The sequence below is a fragment of the Ambystoma mexicanum genome, chromosome 3q (assembly GCF_040938575.1).
Source record: "Ambystoma mexicanum isolate Mex_15411 chromosome 3q, UKY_AmexF1_1, whole genome shotgun sequence".
Lineage (NCBI taxonomy): Eukaryota > Metazoa > Chordata > Amphibia > Caudata > Ambystomatidae > Ambystoma > Ambystoma mexicanum.
The window spans coordinates 1,222,503,943-1,222,521,778 of record NC_090926.1 but is presented as its reverse complement, the minus strand read 5'-3'; the positions used below and the strand labels follow the sequence as shown (position 1 = coordinate 1,222,521,778).

At 48.2% G+C, this 17,836-nt stretch overlaps 1 protein-coding gene across 3 annotated transcripts in view; it reads left to right on the top strand.

Annotated features, from left to right (window-relative positions):
- Positions 1-15,272, top strand: part of PRDX2 (peroxiredoxin 2) — a 70,989-nt gene extending 55,717 nt beyond the window's left edge. For all 3 annotated transcript variants that reach the window (XM_069604127.1, XM_069604128.1, XM_069604129.1), the window contains exons 4-6: positions 8,903-9,025; positions 14,410-14,540; positions 15,004-15,272. In XM_069604127.1, the coding sequence (XP_069460228.1) occupies positions 8,903-9,025; positions 14,410-14,540; positions 15,004-15,089 (340 nt within the window). In that variant the 3' untranslated portion in view covers positions 15,090-15,272. The remainder of the gene's footprint in view (positions 1-8,902; positions 9,026-14,409; positions 14,541-15,003) is intronic.
- The last annotated feature ends 2,564 nt before the right edge of the window (positions 15,273-17,836 follow it).

The following is a 17,836-nucleotide window of genomic DNA, read 5'->3' as shown; positions in this document are numbered from 1 at the left end:
CCTTCTTGGAGACCTTAACATCCACCTGGATGCTCCTTCCTCTGAACTCTTCTCTTTCGCAACCTCTGCGACTCACTCTTTATTCTCCCCTCTGGCCCGACTCACTCTGCAGGGCACACTCTGGATGTTCTGATCTCTTCAGACCTTCCCCTTTCTATCCCTCTCACCACTCCTCTCCTGGAGTGATCACTTTCTCCTTTCCTCCCATCTCACCCTCAATGCCTCAGGTCAAGCCACCTCCAGCACTGCCACCTATCTTCTCGGTTACCTTACCCATGAAGCGGGTCAGTTGAGGCTTTTGCCTCACCTCCCTCCCCCTTGGCTGACTCACACCCTGACACAGCCCTTTCCATGCTCCTCTGCTATATCTGATACTCTTGATGTTCTTGCCCCTGTCATGAGGATCCGCTTGAAGCCCAAAGCCAAGTGCAACTCCTGGTACGACTCAAACCTCATCACCATTAAACGCAAGTGCAGGGTGGCTGAGAGGAAATGGTACATCCTCTGACAAACTGGCCTGCCTGCTCCAAAGGCAATACCGGCTCTGTCCGCACAAGAGCCCCCACGTCTCTGCAGCATCTCCTGTCCCCTCCCAGGCTCTCTGCATGGCTCTGGCTTCTCATTTCAGCTCTAAACCCTGGACACCCTGTCCTCTTCCCCTCCCTGCTCTTCCTCAGGCCCTTCGTCTGCCACCTCTCCTCCCTCCTTCTCTGCCTTTCCCTGTTCTAAAAACTGGACTACTGCAACAGCCTCTTTCTAAATCTGCCTTCCTCTACTCTCCTACCTCTGCAACTCATCTAAAACAGGTCTGCGAGACTTGTCCTTGGCCTCAAGCCCGGGGATTTTCTCTGCAGGACTGAAATCTCTGCACTGGCTCCCAGTGGCTGCGAGGATTAAGTTCAAAACCCTCTGCATTGTCCACAAGGCCTTGTGGGGCTGGATGCCTCAATACCTTCAACTCGCTCTTCCTAAATATCTTCCTTCTCGAGCTCATCTGCCTCCACTCCCTCAGGGTCAGTCACTTGTCCAAACAGTGAGTTGGTGGTAGATCGCTCTTCATTAGTTGGGGCCTCCCTCTGGAACAGTCTCCCTGCCTCTCTGAAAGTTCCGGAAGCACCTCACGACCTTCCTCTTTGCTTTTGTGTAATCTCCTCTCGCCTGGTGAACCCCTGGCGGAAACAAACTTCACTGGTCACCTAGTTACCCTCAGTTCTCAGCGGCAGGTCCCCACCCTGCCAGTTGCACACCTGCACTGTCCCCTGGCAACCCTTGCACTCTGGGGCTGCTTCTGTATCCCTACAACCCCCTACCAGCACTTCACACCTGATGTCTGCACTTGCCATCAGCTGGCTGCACTTACTTATTTTACTGTTTATCCTATGTACTGCACTGCCCCTCCGCCCTTTCCACTTGCACTTTTCCCCTTCCCCCGCTCCCCTGCACTTGCTCGATCTCAATGTCACCTGGCCTAGTAAGATCGTTGTCTGTCTTCCCTCTGTTCCCTCTCCCCTGCCTCGTCTGGCCTTGAAACACTTGTGTATAGGCGCGTTATAAATGCCATATTGTATTTATAAAATGAGCCACTCAAGCCATTTCTGTCTGCAGAACTGACTAATAGGAGTCCTCATTTTTAAGGTTCCTAAGTTCTCATGAGTCTTCTTTGCAGATTACTGTCGGCATTTCCTCTGCGTTTGCTGGATGAATTTGGCCTTAGGCCAGTGAATCCAGCCCTTATGAACCTTTTTTAATGTGATAACTACTCGGTCTGTTAGCTTCCCCATGCATGATCTTAGCCCCCACCTTTTCTTTACCTCCACTCCATCATGGGCGTACTGGTACTTCAGCCCACTATCACCGTGGGAAACCTTTTCCACCATGAAATAATGCAAGAACGGAGAGTAGTAACCTATTGAGTTCAGTGGGACCACTTGTCTAAAGTTCACCTGCCTTACAAATTGTGAGGCAACACTTTTTTGTTTTTCGACATGAGCCAGCACCCCCATTTGTTGCCTTCCCTCAATGTTCCTTTCATCTCCCCACCAGAACAATTCAGTAGCCAGAGATTGCAAAGTTTAGTGTTCCTCACTACCAGGGCTTTTGATGTCCAGTATAAGATTTCGAGGTCCATATCTATTGTTGCTCTTTGGTGGCCTTGTCACCAAGTATAGTTGCTTGGACTATTCCCCCTAAATATGTCCATTCAGGAGATGTAAATTCCTTGTGTCCAGGGTGATATTCCAAGCAAGCCCCCTTTTTTCTATAGGGGTTAAGTGCTTGGGGTATTCCTGAATCCCTTTCCCATTCCCTTTCAAGCATGTACCATTTAGATCACCGCTGATTATGGCTCTCTTGCCCTCACCACTTATACCTCGTTAATCATATGTGATGTTCTCCTTGAACACCTCCTTGCCCTCCGCTGATAGGTTCCAGTACAAATTCAAGATCACCAAGAATTCTTTCCCTTCAACTTTGCTGTGTATTTAAAGTGTTCCGTCGCAGCTCAACCGTTTGTACATAAGGGGTGGGATTAGCAGTTTGTTCCAATCCCAACCCTGTGTCATTACGGACGGCAACAAGTTGGCCTGATTTCAGTCTTCCACATGAGCCGCCAAAAGCAGAATTTAGGGAAACAGAAAAACCATCCATTCTGGGCTTAGATCGTAGCCATGTCTCCTGAAGGCAGATCAAATCTAAGTCTCCCAGGTTCACCTCTCCTTCACAAAGAGGTGAGTGACCCCCAGCTATTCCATGAGACCATGGAGTATAATTTCCGACCCCAGCCCTCAGCCAGTTTAAACTCTCACCCATCCGAGTACCTGGCAACCATGCACAAGAGTCCCTCTCCCCCAACACAATCTCTCCCCTCTGCAATTTCCACCTTCCGCCCAGTCAGTTCCTACTTTGCAAGCTATAGTTATGCTAAATGTGTGCTTAGCTGGCAACCCCTTCTCTCACGTTAGATCCTGGGTCTCTACCGGGTGTCGGCAACACTACCTTTGCTTCTCTTCTTGCTTTTTAGGGCCGTTGTCTACCCACTGTCCCAATTCATCACAATCGTGCCTTTATTCTATTTGTTCCCGTACAGACGTGATATCGAAACCCAGAAACCTTAAGCTTGCACTTGCTTCCGTAAGCGAGTAGGTCACAATTGGTGAGTGAATCTGGAGATACACTGCATCTAACCAGACATCATCTACAAATTAAATTAATGCAAAGTCATCGGAGCAAACTGGCCTTAAATTTGGCAAACGGTGTAAAGGCTCCAGAGCATTTAGTCCATTCAAAATGAGTTCCCCTCTCGACCACCCTTTCCAATTTCAGACTCCTCATGTCACTCCTGTTGCCTGTTTTAGCCACACCCTTCCCCTTTTGTTGACCAGAAGACCCATCGATCCAACCCCTAATTGTCACTTGCTTTTTGTGAGGAAATCTAGCCTCCGCCTCTGTCTCCCTCGAGGGTCGGAAGTCCTCGTTTATACAGACTGGTGTTGGTGTGACAAACATTGCCCATCTCCTATCAGCTTCCTCCTTTCTCTGCTAGGGTCTGGATTTTTGGATTAAATTGATGGTTCTTTCAAACGGTCCCCGACCACCTTGGCTGCATGATGAATCCTCCCCACCCACGCCCTTCCTGGATTCAGGTACCTCGGCCCTCAAACCGACCCCCAACTACCAGTCCACCAGCTTGAGAATCTTCTCAATCCTTGCAATGTCCAACCTCAGTTTATTTGACCCCAGCCACGCCTTCATTGCTTGGTGTACTGGTGAATTTTCTTTTTCCCCGCCCTCTCCATCTGATCTTACTCTTGGTGGCAGGCTCGCACTATCCATCATCGCAATTGGTTGCATAGATTTATATGGAGGGATTGTACACTGGGTATCTCTGCCTCCACCCCCCCTCCAGTGGGCTTTAAACCATTGCTGCAATATCCCCTACAAGCCCATCTGCCCCCTCCAGTAGTTTGTCTGTGATATCTCCCTTCATTTTTCGGTTTTCAGGTTTTATAATCTTAAACCGCGTGATTTGTCCCCTAGTTGGCAAGTTGCAGTGCAAAGGCTGCCTTTAATCACATGTGATATTTGCCTCTGAAAGAGGGCGGCCTTCCCATACCTTTATTACACGTTTTGTCCACCCAGGACCTGAATTTATTTGGACTTTTTTGGGAGAGTTTCTTTCCAGGGCTCTCTTCCAGTGAGGCACAAACTGTTGTAGAGCAGAGGAACTCTCTGATCCCTAATATACTCTGGGGGAAGGGGTGACCTGCTCCTGGAGCAAGGCTTGTCCCTGCCTGCAACCCCAATACCCAGAATGCGACTGTGGTGAAGGCCCCTGCAGATCTTTGCCTGATTCTCTGGTTTGGGAGAATGAGAACGCAAGGGCTTATCCCTGAGACCGTGGATTGGGTCTTTGACCACCTCTAACAGACCAAATTGCATTGAAACCATCGCCTGCTGGTGCCGCCTTTGGCACTAGACCTAAATCTTTGAACCTTCTCTATGCCAAATACCCAAGTCTCTTGCTCAGCTCCATCAATTGCTCCCCTCCAGACCTTCAATCCCTGCTGTACCTCAAATCGCCACCTCATTGGACTACACACCAATCTGGATTAAAGCTTCGAACCTCGACTGCTGGAGCGTCACTTGCCAACCCTGATCAGCATTTACCACACATCTTAACCAATCCTGTTAAGCAACATGACCTGCATAGCGCACAGCATTTGAGCTGCTATGCTACTGTATTTGACATTTGCCCCTAGGATCTACATGACTCTCTGCACTCGAAGCCTGGGTTCTTGGTGGAACAGCCAGAAGGTGGCGTTCACTCCTACTGCCCCGGCACAGCTTTGGGCCTCTGTTGCATTTTCTTGCACTAGCCCTTTTTCTGAACATTGTGGTTTATTGCAGTCTTACTCCCTGCTGAAATGCAGCTCCTACAATATGCATTTCTTTCTTGGCACAGGTGGGTAGGTTTTAGGTTATGTTTCCAGTTGTACATTGAGGTGTTCTATTTTTATAGAACCTTGATTGGACATTTTGGGCTGTTTTTATTTTTCTGTTTGGGTGACTAACGTTAATGCCTTCCCTTGGGCCATTTTGCCTCAAAAGGCAAAGAGGGTATCTTGGCTGTGCCTGTAGTCTGGGTGCCAAGTAGGCAGTTTGGCCACTACTCATGATGAGCAGTAGTCATCATGCCAAAGCTTGGCAACTCTACCAGCAGAGGGCTATGTCTCTGTAATCTGTTCTTAAAGTGCCCGGTTTTGATACGCTATAGGCAATCCTGGAAGGTCTATCCTGGCCTCTAATGTGGCTGCCCTGACACATGGCTGGGGCTTTGTCTAGAGGCTGATATTGGAGGTGCAGGTTCAGCTGAATTGAGAATGGTATTGAAGCAATGCTTGCTTGGCTGTAAGGCTGCTCCCCACTGCAGGGGTGGGTTGTCGCTAGCCCCTCTCTCTGGTTGGGGGGAGGACAGTGTTCACTCGGTCTTATGTCAGCACATGATGCAGGGGTGGCTCTTGCCGGTGTATGGTCTGTCTCATTGAAGTAGTTCTTGAAGAGCAGGTTTTTCATTGCGTTTCCTGAGTAGTGCGAAAGCGATGCCCGGTGTCATGAAGTGTGCCCTAGAACATGGCATGAGTGTTTATTCTCGTCTTTTCACATCTTGGATTGCAGTCAGTTTCTTCTCCCCATGAGATGGTGGCCATGTCAGTTGAGCATGATGGTGTCTTGTACATCTGAGCTTTGTATGACTGACACAGGTTGTCTTGAAGGTGGTGCAAGCTTGTAGGACTGTAATTCATTGAGGTGGGAGGAGGGGATGATTTCTTCAGCCCTGCAGTGAGGTGTACTGGGTAGTCTTTAGAGGGGCCAGATGTGTTTTGGACACTTGCAGGAGGGTGCTTTCCTCATCCAGCTGAGGGCACTGGGGCCTGGATCTTAACTCCGAGGTGGGAGCGGGGGGGGGGGTGAAGTGTTTGGTCTGGCACAGGAGTGAGCTGGTACCTACTGTCTTTTCGATGTGTGCTTTGAAGGAGCAGTTGCTGGTGAGGCTGAGGGACTTTGCTCTAGGGATACTTTGGGGGATCAGTAAATTGGCTGGTTTAGACCTTTGCTCTGCTAGAACGCGCCATCGCCACAAAGGACTTTTGGGTGGGTTTCAGTTTCAAGTAGGTACCTTACTGCCATGCCTGCATTGTGGGGGAGGAGTAACTAGAGGGATGGCCCAAATCGTGGGAGGACTAAGGGCTAAAAAACTAAGCAATTTAAGGCGTCCTGACACAACTGTTTTTCTATGCCATACTCTTATTCGTGTAGGATTTCTGGTGATTAACTTTTTCTCAATATGGGGCAAGTATCAATCTGCCCTGTGTCGCCCACAATGGCGTTGGAAATGCATTTGCCAAACATTACCAGTTATACAGAAATTGTTCTAGCATTTGATTTGCCATAATGCTAGTAAAACAGATGTACATTCTGATCAGCTTTCTTTTTTGCTTTTCTCTTTATAATTTTAGACCAAAAAAAGTGCAAACCAAGGGGCAAATGTGCTCACAGTACATAATGATGTAATATGATTAACATAAACAGTATAATTCATACAAATCATCAAGTGTGTAAAGCATAGTGTGGTCTCCAATGCCGCCATTTGCATGGAAAGACGGTTTTTGAGTCAGTCTACACAAACCATTACTACACTACACTGCAGAGCGGGGCCCCTTAACTAGATTCTCAAGGTGTACTTCAAATGCGTCCTTTGTCTTGACCTGTGTCAGGAAGACAGGTGACCAATACTCGGGTCTGGTGGGGGAGGCAGTGTTTCAGTTTGTGTTGTGCAGGGCTGTGCCATCAGCAGACAGTTGGATTTTGAATTTTGGTGTGCGTGTTCTTCCGTCAATAGTCGTTCATGTTATAACACTAACCTGCACGTCCGTGTTCTCCCACGTGCAGAGTGAACTAACGTAAAGAAGATGGAGGCTGGGACCTGTGGGGCTCCAAGTCCCCTAGCCGGCATGGCTTCCTGTTTTAGGCTCGTAGCCGGCATGGCTTCCTGTTTTAGGCTCGTAGCCGGCATGGCTTCCTGTTTTAGGCTCGTAGCCGGCATGGCTTGCTGTTTTAGGCTCGTAGCCGGCATGGCTTCCTGTTTTAGTTTACTCTTTATTTTCAGTATTTGCTTATCTTGGCATCAGTGGTTTCACGCTGCTTATCTGTAGGGCTGTTGGCACACATGTACTTTATTTTCAAAATAAAAGCAATATTTGCTCTGTCAACATGTCCAATTTCAATATAGTTCTGTAAAAATGGGCCAGTTGGGCATCCCTGGGCACCAATTTTCTCTCGCCCATACATGGCAAATAGTTTGATTATTGCCACCCAAACTTTCTAGGATCACTTTTGAGGCACCCAGAAGCTTATTCTAAAAGATTCAACAGATCAGTTGTCCTGTTGATGGCTTTCGTGTATGCTGATCTCTTCGGCCCATTCTGTTAGATCTAAAGTATTTTCAAAGCTACCAGTGGGTTTTTTCTTGCTAGCCTACAGTAGGAATCGCACTACTTGTAAGCAAATTGAATTGGGGCTGCTTGCTGTCTCAAGGTAACATGTCACCGAATGGGAAAACGTATCAAACTCATGATATCATTACTTGTTACAATTTCTGTATTTAAGACCTGTTATTAAACTGGTCAGTTAGCAGGTGATAAAAAAATTCTAGGTTCAATCCCAGAATTCCACCAAATAGACTGGCAGTGAGAACTAAAAACTCATCCGGGTTTGAATCAGGATCTTGTGCAATTCAATATCTATGAAGACCTTCCTGTCTTCACTTCAGGTTTCTAAAATGTTAATCTGTGTTCCTTTAATTCTTCCTATGTCTGCAGCACATGCAGGGCCTCCAGTAGCTTCTGGGATGACGGACCCTTTTGCAGGAGTACGTCCTCCAACCCGGTCACTTGAGCGTCGTGGTTTCTTGCTTTTGTTGATCACATGGTACTTTTGAGGTTTCTACACAATTTGGAGGTGTCAATTACAAGTCTGCTCAGTTTTTTTTTTAATAAAATGTATTTGGAGTACACCCTGGTGTGATTGCAAAAGTTTATTTCTCATCTTCGAATGGATAATGGCAGCATTGAGGGGAACTGCTGCTCCCTTCGTGCACCCCTGTGAAACTGTAGATGCAGGCTTCTTATTGGGCGTATTTTGCTGTTTTTGGGGCTGGATCGTCTAATAAGAATTTGAACAGCTGTTAGTAGGTCTAACGCACATGCTGTCAATCTGATGTCGACCCAGAAGTTGGCTTTGTTTTCTGAGTCTGGTCCACCTCGTTATTTGCCTCCCTTAAGACCGTGTAATCTCTGCAAGTGGCCACGATGTTGCTACCCTCGGAACGTTTGTACGTGGTTCCTGGCGCAATGGCTATAAGTCCAGCGCAATTGGGCCTGTCTAGAAGTTGCAATACAACAGTGCTTCAAATGTACAAACACGTTTGTCTTTCAGACCGGATGGGGTCTTGTCACTCGTAGTAGCTCAACCTTGTATTAAGCCCCAGTAGTAACCCATCCTCATGTATGAAGTAGTAACCTATCTTCTGAGTGCTACATACGTAGTGTGGTGGCACTAACATTGGCAGGCCGTTGAGGCATGGCAATGTACCACATGAGCCGTTGAGGCACTTTTGCAGGAGTAATGGGTGGTAGTTTACGAAGTAGTGTTGCAACAGGTGGTCATTGAATATCCATGGGTCTAGTAGGGGTTGGCAGCAGATGGGTCACTCATTTGTGAGGGTAGGACTGGAGAGGGGGAGGGGGCAGGATTGTAAGACACCAAGTGCTCACTTCTGCATAACCTCCACTTTTGCTCCGTGATGAATTTGTGATCCGATGTCTTTGTATTGTTTCTTCTGTAGGACAAACGTGCCTCGCAAAGAAGGTGGCCTGGGCCCTATGGCTATCCCACTGGTGTCGGACCTCACGCATGGTATTGCCCGGGCATACGGTGTGCTGAAGGAAGAGGATGGCATTGCCTTCAGGTAAGCCAATGGGCAGGGAAGAGCAAGTGAGGACTCATTCAGGGGGTAGCTAAGAAGTTGGGCTTGGCATCATGTGGAGGTGCCCAGGCATAGAATGCATTTCCTGCCAACAATCACACCAGTGTGAAACCCCCTGGCTGTGGCTGCTCTGTCCATTCATGATCCTTGGTTTTGCGATATTCCTGTATTGCTCTGCTTTTTGCCCTCTGCTAGACTCCATCTCAACTGCAGGGTGGGGGCCTGCACAAGCTCTGCCCCTACACAGTACATGGGTGTATTATGGTCGAGTTTCAAATGTCCCTAAACTAGAGTAAATTTGAAACACTAGCTAATGACGCCTACAATATTAAGGGGGAACTACTACAGACCTCATTTCTATTTAGAGTGCGGTCCTCGTGCTTTTAAGGGATGTTGGTGTTAATCTAGATATAGACTTGGTGAAAATACTTCGACAGCATTGCATCTTTCATGGATTCACATGCTTAGAATATTCCCCGTCGACAGACTGGGAACCCTCGGTACGCTTATAAAGCCCTTTCCCATAGGTAAACTTTCGACACTTTTGTGTCCGATCTGTCGTTTTGGGCCGCCCACGCATGCCCCACTAGGACGTAGCGGTATAAATGCCCCGCCCCTGCGGCTTTCTTCAGATTTCACCCGTCTCCAAAGTATTACCAGGCCTCTCTCCGGGAGCATTCTGGGGTCTACCCCTCTTCTCAATCCGCAGTCACTCTTGTGCTGGAGGTTTTATCCACGTTGCAAACGTTGCTGAAGACACTGGACGAGAGACTACCTCAAGCAACTCCAGCCAGGTTGGCCATCGAACCGGGCCCGTCTCGTCGGCCACCTCCGTCAACCCCCACGGCAGTGCCAGCGGGTGGAGACTTCTCAGCTCCACGCCACGAGGAAGGAGAGCTGATAGATTTGGACTCGGACAGTAGAGCCTTATTGGATGTCTCACTTTCCCCCTCCAGGGATCCAACCTGGGAGTCAGAAGCGGAATTAGAAACCCCGAGAAGCCCGGGGTCAGCCGTCTCCCACGGACGACATTGGGTCATTTCACACCAGGAGGGGTTACAGACCATGCACCACCCTTTCTCGGAACCGGCAAGAGGTCGCCTGGAGAAACAATTAAGGCCCCAGAACCTACCCCCAAGTGTCTCTCCTCCCAACCAACCCCTGACTCGGTGGTGTCGGCGGCGAGAAAGGCGAGGGCCCAGCACAAGTGCACGACCCCCCGGATAGTGAAGCCAGAAGGATGCCTTCGGCAAAAAAGTGCAGTCGGTAGATGCTACCACAGTGAAAGCGGCCAGTTCTCTGGCCATAGTAGCCAGATACGACGGGGAGATGTGGCACCGACTGGCTCCTATGCTGGAGCATCTCCCAGAAGAACATTGTAAGGCGGCGATGTTGTTGGTCAGGGAAGGCGAAGAGGCCTCCAATCATGCCATAAACAAGGTGCTGGATATGCCTTTTGAGGGAGACCTTGTGTTCGGCAAGAAGGTGGACGAGATCCTGAAGGGCATGAAAGGACTCGGACACGGGGCGTTACTTGGGGGCCCTCCAAAGTGGTCGAAGTTTCAGGTCTTTTCGTCCCTCTAGGGGAGCATCGGGAAACTCCAGATTCTCGGCATCGAGAGACCGATCCTTCAGTAGGCCAGCATACCCCTCCCAGGGATACAGACTGGCTTCTCAAGCGGCAAAACGACGCCGAGACTACCATGCCCCCAAGAAGAGAACAGGTTACTCGTTGACGAGGGATAAGCAGACCAAGGACCAGCAATTACGGGCATCGGAACGTTCTAGGAGGCAGGGTATCGTGCTACATCAACGAATGGGAGCAAATAACAACGGATCAATGGGTGTTGGACACTGTAAGATAAGGACATTCCCTGCAATTAAAAAAAAACCATCCGCACATTCCACCGGCGTTTGTAGCTCAACCCATCTGAGCATGTTGCAGCAGGAAGTAGCACTTATGCTATAAAAAGGTGCTATAGAATTGGTTCTGTCGTCGGAGGGGTCAACGGGTTTATTCCCGATACTTTGTGGTGAAAAAACCAAACGGAAAGTGGCGTCCCATTCTAGACCTGCGCGATCTAAACAAGATGTTGAAAAGCCTAAAATTCAAGATGCGCACGCTCCAGGAAGTGATCCGGTCCGTTCAAGAGCGCACTTTCTGGCGTCTCTGGACCTGCAGGACATGTACTTCCACATACCAATGTGTCGTCGACACAAAGTTCCTAAGGTTTGTGGTAGGACGGACTCGCTACCAGTTCACAGTACTTCCTTTTGGGCTGAAATCGTCTCCCAGATAGTTCACGAAATGTTTGGCCCCGGTGGCGGCCTGGCTAAGAAGGCAAGGCCATCATGTATACATGTATCTCGACGACTGGTTGGAGAGGGGTTCTCCCCTATGTCGAGTCACACACGTTTGCAGGCCACCATGCACCTCTTACAACGGCTGGGGTTTGTGGTAAACTTCGAGAAATCCTCGTTAACGCCATCAAGAAGCTTGGTGTTCCTGGGCGCACAATTCGAGACCCAGTCAGGGTTAGTGAAGCCATCCCTCGACAGAATCACCAAACTCAATCGATAGTCTGGTGATTTTCAGCTGACCTGCCAATCAGTGAGAATGTCAATTCTGGACGCTATGGCGCCTGCATTCCTCTTGTGGGCAACAGCCGCCTGTTCATGAGGCCGGTTCAAGAGTTTCTGGCGGACCGGTGGACGCAGGCCCAAGGGCTCTGGTCAGACAAACTGACCGTCGACAAGCTCCTACTAGCTCTTCAGTGGTGGCAGAGGTTTCAGAATCTATCCAGAGGGGTACCCCTACAGGAGCCGGAGTTTCGGCTATCCATAGTGACGAACGCATCCCTGACAGGCTGGGGAGCACACATGGGCACTCTACAAACGCAAGGTCGTTGGTCTTGGAGGGAATCTCTCCTGCACATCAACGTTCTGGAACTGAGAGCAGTGCGCTGGGGCCTGAAGTCTTTCCTGCCGCACATCAGAGGGTCCATAGTGAGAATATTGACAGACAACACGACGGCAATGTTTTACTTGAGGAAGCAAGGGGGCACGCGATCCAGAACCCTTTCCACCAAGGCTCAGGTGTGGCATTGGGCTCTGAAACACGATATATCCATCGTAGCTCATCTTCCGGGAGTAAGGAACGAGCAAGCGGACTCACTCAGCAGAAAAATGGACCAAATTCACGAATGGGAGATAGACAGCTTTCAGTTGTCGAAGGTCTTCGAGAAATGGGGACGGCCTCCGCTGGATCTCTTCACTATGAAGAGGAACAAGAAGTGCGAAATGTATGCCAGCAGGTGGCCCCAGGAAGGTTCTCTGGGGGAAGCGTTCTCCTTTCCGTGGACGGACAAGTTCCTCTACGCCTTCCCTCCGTTCCCTCTTATACGGAGAACTCTGCAGTGGATACGCAGGTACAGGTGCCGGGTCATCCTAGTGGCACCATGTTGGCTGAGGCAGCCGTGGTTTTCCGACCTGCTTCACCTGTCAGTGGATCAACCAATAACGTTCCCGAAGGTTCCCAATCTCCTGTCCCGGGACGAAGGAGCAGTGTGGCATCACAATCCAGACAGTCTCAATCTCGCAGCGTGGCTCCTGACTTTTCGGAATTTGATGCCTTGAGCATTTTGTCGGACTGTCGGAGAATCCTGCAAGCAGCGCGGGCCCCTTCCACCAACAAGTCGTACGAGTGTAAGTGGAGAAGGTTTTGTACATGGTGTCAAGGACAGACGGGTGTGCAACCTCTAAGGGTAACTCCGGACCAGCTTCTGCCGTATCTGCTACACCTGACGAAGAGCGGATTATCTTTCATCAATAAAGGTACATCTGGCGGCCATCTCTAGGTTCACGAGGAGGAGGCCGTCGTCTCCCTTAGTAACAGGTTGGTGAACACTTCATGAGGGGTTTGTTCCGGACGTTCCCTACGGTTAAACGTTTTCCACCAACGTGGAGCCTTAATGTGGTGCAAGCAGGATTAATGAAACCACCCTTTGAACCAATGGCCACATCATCGATGACGTTCTTGTCATGGAAAGTGGCTTTTCTAATAGCTATAACATCAGCTAGGCGGATCTCAGTTTCAAGCGTTGGTCATAGACCCGCCGTACTTAAGGTTTTTTTAAGGACAAAGTGGTTCTATCAACGAATACTCGTTTCATTCCAAAAGTTCCTACGGCTTATCATAAACACTCATCCATTGTCCTGCCCACCTTTTTTCAAGAACCCCCTCATCGGCTGCGGGAAAAAGTCCTCCATACCTTGGACGTAAAGAGAGCTCTAAAATTTTACCTTTATCGGACTCGGCAACATAGATCTACGCAACAACTCTTTGTTGCATATGGTCCTTCGGTGAAAGGAAAAGCAATTTCAAACCAGGGACCGATGGGTCTCGTCGACGATTGCCTTCTGTCATTCCAAAGCAGGAAAACCGCTACAAGGGCGTCCGAGAGCTCATTCCACAAGGGCAACTTTGTCGTCGACGGCGGTGTGGGCAGGAATCCCGCTGACAGACATTTGCCAGGCGGCGGCATGGTCAGTGCCTCACACATTTACCCGCCATTACTGCCTCGAACGGCAGCAATGTGGACGAGATACAAATGGGAAGAGCAGTCTTACGCCATCTGTTTCAATAAGGTAAGCCCTTTTCAAGAAGGGTCTGTACTTATTTTGACATATGTATATGTATTGCATATTTTTAAATTGGCATCTTACGTGAGCGTGGTTCGCTATTCATATGCTTAGGAGGGTGCTGGATTGCATTCACACCTTTTTCAGGATCACTGCTGTGCATTCTATTCTAAGCATGTGAATCCACGAAAGATCCAATGCTGGAGAAGGGAATAGTTTCTTACCTGTAACTCCATTTCTCCAGCATCGGTATCTTTCATGGATTCACATGTGCCTGCCGGCCTCCCCGGAATCCAATCGTCTTGTATAACTAGGTTTCACCCCATTCTGCTTTGGAGGGGTCAAAATCTGAAGGTGCTGCGGGGTCGGGGCATTTATACCACTACGTCCTAGTGGGGCTTGCATGGGCGGCCCCAAAACGACATAGATAGGACACAAGTGTCGAAAGTTTTCCTATGGGAAACTGCTTTATCAGCGTACCGAGGGTTCCCAGTCTGTCGACGGGGAATATTCTAAGCATGTGAATCCATGAAAGATGCCAATGCTGGGGAAATGGAGTTACATGTGGCGTGTTAGTAAAGAGTGCTCCGATGCTCAGGCTTGACTGTATTAAATCATGACCCAGTTTGGAGGCTTGTTAACGGAAACTGATAGAGAAAGGGCTCTTTTGATAGGAATATCCCATTCCCACTCTGAAGGCATCTCTTCTCTTGCTTGTGTTCCAGAGGTCTCTTTATAATCGATAACAAGGGGGTCCTGCGCCAGATCACAATTAACGATCTGCCCGTGGGCCGCAACGTGGATGAAGTGCTGCGACTGGTGCAGGCCTTCCAGTACACGGATGTGCATGGCGAGGGTGAGTCTAATTCTTCAGGACTACTTTGCACACTGACCGGCCTAGTACACCAACATTTAAACTGAATGCACTCACTGTTTGGGGTATGAAGTGAACGTGGGCCTTGTAGTCCTCTGATGTGCACAGCAATTAGTTACCTTTTGGGATTTGGGGCAACACAACTTAGTCTGTGCTTTGAACATGGTTTTACTGGGTGGGTGTAGTCTGTATAGTATTCATTTAATTGCCAATATATTGCCATGGACTGTAGTCCATCCCCACCACCTCAGATTGCCTAAAAGACCCAAAATTACTGTGATGTATTGGGTGTGGCCCTTTTAACTGACAAATTTACACCTTGTTCATTGCTGCTTAAGACTCCCAAAGAGCTAGGGATATGGGATTGAATTTGGGGTTTTGCCTAGAAAGATTAAACTGTTTTGAATTGTCTTTTATGGCTCTAATTTCTATTTTCTGTTTGCAGTTTGTCCTGAAGGCTGGTTACCAGGAGGTGACACCATTACACCTACTGTGAGCAAGAGCAAAGAGTATTTTTCTAAAGTGAACTAAGTCCCCACCCAACATTTTACAGGTTGTGCCCACCCTTTTCATATCCTCTAATCCAACGTGGCCTTGTGGTTTCAAGCACTGAGTTTGGGCAGGACATCACTGAAGCTGCTCAGCCATGATACATGGATCTGTTCTGTTCCGAGCACTTGTACAATATAACTAATAAAAATTGTTCAGAAACTTGTGGTGGCTTATTCCTCGTTTAAGCAGTGTGCTAATAGGACTGTGCTTAACAGTGTGTACTTGACTGCTCTGTGGAATGTGTATGAAGCAGGGTGGCACTTCATGGGTATTCGAGTAGGCACGATTCATTCACATGGGAGAAATTCATATACCAAAATTGGGAAGTTTTAACATGTGAAGAAGTTATAGATAATATTCTATTCTACACTTTTAGAAGTGTACGGAGGTTGTCGCAGTAACTATCCCTCACTTCAGAGAACTAGTATCCTCAAAGCTTGATGGGGAGGAGGGTCACCCGTGCTAGTGTTGAAGGCGGGAGGATTGCAGGCACATCTCTGTAAAGGGTATAGTAGCCAACTGAGCTAGCCTGTAGCACTGGTAAATGTGGAGGCAAGTAGGATGACTTATTTGTAATGCATGCCAGTGTCACATGTTGGGCAATGGACTTGTTTACATGCCTCCACTTTCTCTGGCCCAATTTATCTTGCATATTCGGTTGCACATAACCCGAAGGCGCTAGTAGACCTAGTCGTCTTTTTTGATAGGTCTGCCATATTCCTTAGAGTATCTACAGGCGAGGCCATGTAGCGTCTTGGGTGCCAGAATTGTTTGATATTTAAGGCCTTGGTGGTCTTAAATGCCACTTGTTCGTCCATAGTGGAGGTACAGAAGGCTGTGCAGTGATCAAGGCACTGGCTGTAGAGCGTAAGCTACACTGGGTGGGGACTAGCTAGCAGGAAGGCTGCAGAGAGGTTCGTGCTTAACCACAAACACCACTTTTTAATGCAAGTTGCAGCTCTGCTTGAAGGGCGGAGGATGGTTTAATTTCAAATCCAGCCTGCTTATTGCCACAGCATCATATAAAGCTCTTAGCAGGCGTTGGTCGCCGGGTAGCTCAGTCTAGGGTACTGGTCCCAATGAGCCACAGTTCATAGCCCATGCTCAAATTTATCATTCTCCCGGCTTTCTAGTCTATAGTTCTGGCCATTTGGTGCCAAGGAGGGGATTTATTTGCTTGCTTGTATAGGTGTAACACAACCATGCTAGCAATCCTACCCAGCTAGTTGTGGAAGGCTTCCAAGAAGACTGCCCTGGAGTAACACCACTGGCCCACTTTTGTTAGCCTGACTTTTCTGGAACTTAGTCTGTCTACAGTCTTTATGAATGGGCTTGACATTACTCCTGGGCAATATAATCTGACCTGCCTTAAGGAGCTGCACAAGTACTTCAAGCCTATAATTCAGACTGATATACGCCTTCAAAGAAGCTAATTTCCCACTGCATAGCTATAAAATGGCAGTTCTTGGTGCCAGCACTAGTGGGACAGCATGGCAATATAAGGTTATCTGCAAAATGGTGCAGTTTTAGTCTGTCTGAAGCCGCCTCGACATTTCAATCGAACGCTTGAGCACATATTGATTGCCCTAACGTAACCATACATTTGCATCACTAGAACGGCTCTGTGGTAGTAACTGCTGTAATATGTCCGGTTTTATCTCTTGATTAGTAGTCCGCATTGGCCATGTTCTCCTAACCCCATTATTTGTATACCAATGCCTTTTCTCACTTGGGCTCCTTCCTTCTATAGGACATGGTCTGACCATGCTTGGGGACAGCAAATGTCACATTTTCAGGCAAACTCCAGCTCATTATGGCCTATATGGAAGTGGCGTGTGCATTATAAATGCATTGTAGGCCAACTTGTGAGGGAGGTGGGCCTCTAATCACCTTAACCCGAAGCAAGTGCACTTTTGTAAGTAAAGGAAGTTTATTGTACAATTGGCCAGAAGGAACTAGATGATTCTATAGTCAAACTAACCCGACTCGCCCTGAACCAACGTTATATAGATCTTTGCAACAGGTAAAACGCATGTATATTTTATTACAAACCACCCCCACACATGATTGTTCAAGACCTATACAAAATAAATGTAATCTTTCTCCAATTGCCCCATATTCATTGGTTACAGTTATCTTAACTAACATCTTCAGCTCGTGTACAACACACCCCTTTTAGGATTTCTGTGGTACGTCATGACATCACACAGTTGCACATTCAAATACAAACATTCATTAGAATTCCCAGCTGGCCTGAGTCAGCCTAACCCCGGACATAATTGCACATGGTTTTCAAGAGTACTTCAAAGAATATGAGGGGGGGAAGAATAAACCAGTTCCCTATGAACTGGCGATAACCATCTCGCCCACCCACACTTGCTGGAGTCTTCGGAACACAACTACCAATTCAGCATGCATGGCCTCCAGTCACATTCTGAGAAAACAATCAACCTGTGAAGTATCTGTCAACTCTGGCCTTAGCCGTCCCTTCACTCCCGGTGTTTTGCTGGTCAAAACAAATGCCCAAATCCCCCTGAACAATAAGCTCCCATGCATTAACAGATAACATCTTCCTTCTGCGATACTGCCAACCATAAAAACACCAGCCTGGTCTGTTGGCTGACCATCTGCTTAATGTCACGGTTTACTCCTTACATTTCCTTCGCCCTCAAACCCTGCAAAACCAGTTTCTCAGTCACTCAGAATTCACCTCACACCCCCTAACT